Source organism: Cryptomeria japonica, chromosome 7 (genome assembly GCF_030272615.1).
Source record: "Cryptomeria japonica chromosome 7, Sugi_1.0, whole genome shotgun sequence".
In the NCBI taxonomy this organism is placed as follows: domain Eukaryota; kingdom Viridiplantae; phylum Streptophyta; class Pinopsida; order Cupressales; family Cupressaceae; genus Cryptomeria; species Cryptomeria japonica.
Window position 1 is genome coordinate 124859518 of NC_081411.1, and position 4388 is coordinate 124863905.

The window sequence follows — 4388 nt, forward strand, 5'->3', positions numbered from 1 at the left end:
ATATAAAGAGGAGAGGGGTGGGGGAAGGCACGGGAAACAAGGAGAGAGGAAAGAGAAAAGGAAAAGACCACCTGAAGGATGAGAGACCTAAAACACTCCAAGGAATAAACCAGGTGGTCTTTTCCTTTTCTCTTTCCTCTCTCCTTGTTTCCCGTGCCTTCCCCCACCCCTCTCCTCTTTATATTTTGCCTCAAATCTGCAACTCAACATCTTTCATGTCTTGGGAATTCTTATCATCCTGATGATGAATCACGGAGTGTGATTCGAAACGTTGATGGAAAAATATACACACAATCGAATCCAGAAAAAAATACACTAGAAATGCAAAATGGATTGTGGAAATCTCATAGCTTTAAACTATTTATATGTTATATTTATTATTTAAATATGAATTATAAAATATAAATTAAAAAGGTTTCAAATTAATTTTTTTTTTGTTACCATGTATCGTTGAATGCATCTGCTGTGAGTTCGTTTCACTGGTCACCGGGCAAACTTTTGTGCACTTAATTATTAGGAGATATAAAAAAAATTATTTTATCTTTTTAGACTGATTGGTTTATTTCCGAAAAAAAAAATTAAAAATACCTGCAAAAATGCAAGCTGCCAATAGAAAAAAACAAACAAAACTGAATTAAATAAATATAAAAAATAAAAAGATTCTAAACTATAATATATCTCAATTTTTTCGGTTTGAAACATGAATTTCAATGCAAACTAATTGAAAAAGAATTGCATTGAAAACATTAATCAGCCTTAAAAAAGCAGAGACTAATAATTATTCTATTTTTATAAACTAAAGTTTTAAAGCATTTATTTGAAGCAAAAAGCAACTATTTATAGTTAGGACACATTTACGCGCTTATTCAAAGCCTATAATTAGCCAAATAGTTTCGATATATAAACAGAATTAGGGTAATTATTGGTGCGGTGATCTTTCCCCGTCTAAAATCGCCATTCATCATAATATTCAAGATGCCGCACCAGGTTGGCAGATATGGAAACCAAAGAAATCGTGAAAGAAGAGGAGAAGTAAAGCGTACAAAACAAATTTTGCGGTTGAGAGAAGAATGGGAAGTGCGAACACAGAGGAGAGTAGATGAAGATGACCGCCTAAAAAGAAGTGAGCAAGAGGAAAAGCGCAGAAGAATGGAAGAGATACGGAGGAGAATACAGAGCATGGAAGAAGCCATTCGCAGATTAGATCCTCTTTCAATAATAGAAAATATTTTCTCAGAGAGAGCCCGACTCGGAGTTGTAGCTCAGGAGGAAATAAAGAGGGGGGCAAAAGAGTTGATAGGCGCACTTGATACCATCAAAATATCTCATTCTCATATAAAAGAAGTTCCTCGCTGTGTAATTTGTATGACTGAATTCACTGTGAGAGAGGATGCATGTCGATTGTCATGTCATAAAACTCATATTTTCCACCATGACTGTCTTCGCCAATGGTTAGAGTGGAAGAAAAGTTGCCCTCTCTGTAAAGCGCCTGTGGCGTAATCATATTTATGGAATGGATATTTTTATAGTTCAGATAGATCTACAGATAACTTATAGTAATAAAGAGTCAACTAGATCTGTCTATGTAGTTACTATTAATGTGAATATTACCTCTTATTCTTGTACATCCATTCTTAAAGCATTTTAGTTTTTCAAGAGTTTTGATTTATAATTTTATGTAAGAAGGATTTTGTTGGTGATGTTAGAATTTAATTTTTGGACTTTGTTTAATAGTTAATTGAAATTTATGTGTTAATCAATCATAAGCAATGGGCTAATGGGTGATCTAGATATTGCCTATTGGCATGGAATTGAAAGCTGATAGTATAAGTTATTGGTGGCTGCTGTTATTAATTCAAAACTATTCTGCACCGCTTAAACTGTATGTACTGAATTAAAATGACAAAATAGCATCTGAGAGAGATGAGGAGTACAAGAAAAATCTTAGTGGTGGGATGAGGAGGAACAGAGATAAATGAAGAGTACAAGACAAATCTTACTGGTGGGTATACCTGAAGTCATGCACTTGAAAATCAAAGCCTAGTGCTCAATCTCCCTGCATCAAAATGGTGTTATTGGTATAAGTTTTTAATATATGTTCAAACCCTATATCGAGATGGAATAGGAAAGAGAATGGTTGCAATCCTAAGATCTAGTTTGAAACCATAGAAGAAAGAATTTGACCAAAACAATGATGGAGCATCTTTGTATATCATTGTTCTGTACTTTGTGGATCATTTAATGGTTACTTAAAAGGTGTGATTAATGCCCACAGCTATTCTGGTTCCAAAACAAGATTGTTTTATCACAGAATGTAAGTAATACAAACATTACCCATCGTTGATTGCACAAACAACTATTGTGATTTTTTTGTAAAAGTCAATAACATCTGTTTTATAACCTCGTTTTAATAGTTGTGTTTGTGACTAATGGCTGATTGACTTTTAGGTTTCTTGATGGATGAGCCTTGTAGGTGGTGAGGTCATGGTATGTTGGTAGTAGTACATTCATCACCAAACTTGAAATAAGAATCCACCATTAAGGGATGTGGATGAATTATAATTATATTTAGCTCATCACTAATAGTATTATTAAGGCATAGTTTATCTAAGAGGGCAGAGGTGATAGGAAAAAATGATAGAGTTAGAGATTATTCTAATAGTAGTAGAGATCTCTAAACAATACTTAAAGAAAAGAATTGATATTAAAGATCTCCAAACTCAGAAGATTTTTTTTGGCCTTAGACTCCAAAGTAACATGTTAAGTGCATAGTGAATCTAAGAGGGGATAAGTGAGAGATAGACTTAAGAGACTAGTTTCATAGTATTAGAGATCTTCAAACAACAAATTAAAAAAAGGGCTACTCTATTTGAAAATTGATGTTAAAGCATAATGAGCATTGAACTTATATTTACAACTTGTAGAGTCATTGTTGATATTAGACTCCAAAGTAACTTGACATTGTTGGACATTCTCCTTCTTATAGTCCTCATTCAAAATGATGAATCCTAGCTCCAAGGATAAGTTGTATCTAAGAAAAGGATGGATAGCCTCTTATTAATTCAATATAATATAAGAAAATGAATTCTAAACCACACATAATATATAAAATTATGCAACCCTCACATCCAAACAAATAAAATTTACCTACAAGAATGTAGAAATAATAAATTTTCTTTTTCCAATGCTAATTAACTCAAAAAGATAATTAAAATTTTATCCAAGTTCTTATGGTTAATGTTGATTGTTACACTCTTGGATACTTTTAAAGTAACCATCAACATTAACATAATTAAAATATCTTCAAAAATTTTATCTTCTTATAAAATCATCCAAAATCTCTTAAATTACAATCTCACCCGATGTTATCTCAAATGAATGGTTTAATTTTACAACCTTTCTCTTAGGTAACAAATGTATGGTACACCCCAACAAAACTATATTCCTCATTTAATGTTGCTGTAAAAATGTGACAAGATTTCATTGTAAATTCGTTGAAAGTTACATTGCATTTTTTAACCTGTACAAGCTTATTCCATGGTTAGTAAGATTTGTTTTTTTCTCACTTGATATCATCTTAAATTAATTGTTAGATATCAAAATGTTACTTTTTAATTGCTAGAGGCGTGTGTACCTAAACAAAATTTTATATTTCTTAGTTTATGTTGTTGCAAGGTTGTGATAGAATTTCACTATATATATGAAGTTGTCAATTGAAATACACATTGTGTTTTTTAACTCACAAAAGCTTAATTTAGGGTTGATGAGATGTATTTTTTTCTCATTTGGTCGGGTATCACAACCTTCCTCTTTAAGTAGTAGAGGTATGTGACTAGTTTCATAGTATTGGACATCTTCAAACAAAAAATAAAAGAAAGGGCTACTCTATTTGAAAATTGACATTAAAGCATAGTGAGCATTGAATTCATATTTACAACTTGAAGAGTCATTGTTGATATTAGACTCCAAAGTAACTTGACATTGTGGGACATTCTCCTTCTTATAGTCCTCATTCAAAATGATGAATCCTAGCTCCAAGGATAAGTTGTATCTAAGGAAAATATGGATAGTCTCCTATAAATTTAATATGATATAAGAAAATGAATTCTAAACCATGCATAATATATAAAATTATGAAACCCTCGCATCTAAACAAATGAAATTTACTTGCAAGAATGGAGAAATAATAAATTTTCTTTTTCCAATGCTAATTAACTCAAAAAGAGAATTAAATTTTTATCCAAGCTCTAATGGTTAATGTTGTTTGTTACACTCTTAGATACTTTTAAAGTAACCATCAACATTAACATAATTAAAATATCTTTAAAATTTCTATCTTCTTATAAAATCATCCAAAATCTCTTAAATTATAATCTTACCCGATGTTA

General features: G+C 31.4%; 1 protein-coding gene across 1 annotated transcript; it reads left to right on the forward strand.

The window, feature by feature from the left end:
• The first annotated feature begins 975 nt into the window (after window positions 1-975).
• Window positions 976-1500, forward strand: LOC131056692 (uncharacterized). The gene has a single exon (XM_057990950.1). The coding sequence runs from the start codon at window positions 976-978 to the stop codon at window positions 1498-1500; it is 525 nt and encodes a 174-aa protein (XP_057846933.1).
• The last annotated feature ends 2888 nt before the right edge of the window (window positions 1501-4388 follow it).

Bases quoted from the DNA above. Each gene is read 5' to 3' on its own strand.
- LOC131056692 (XM_057990950.1), top strand. From the start codon at position 976: ATGCCGCACCAGGTTGGCAGATATGGAAACCAAAGAAATCGTGAAAGA.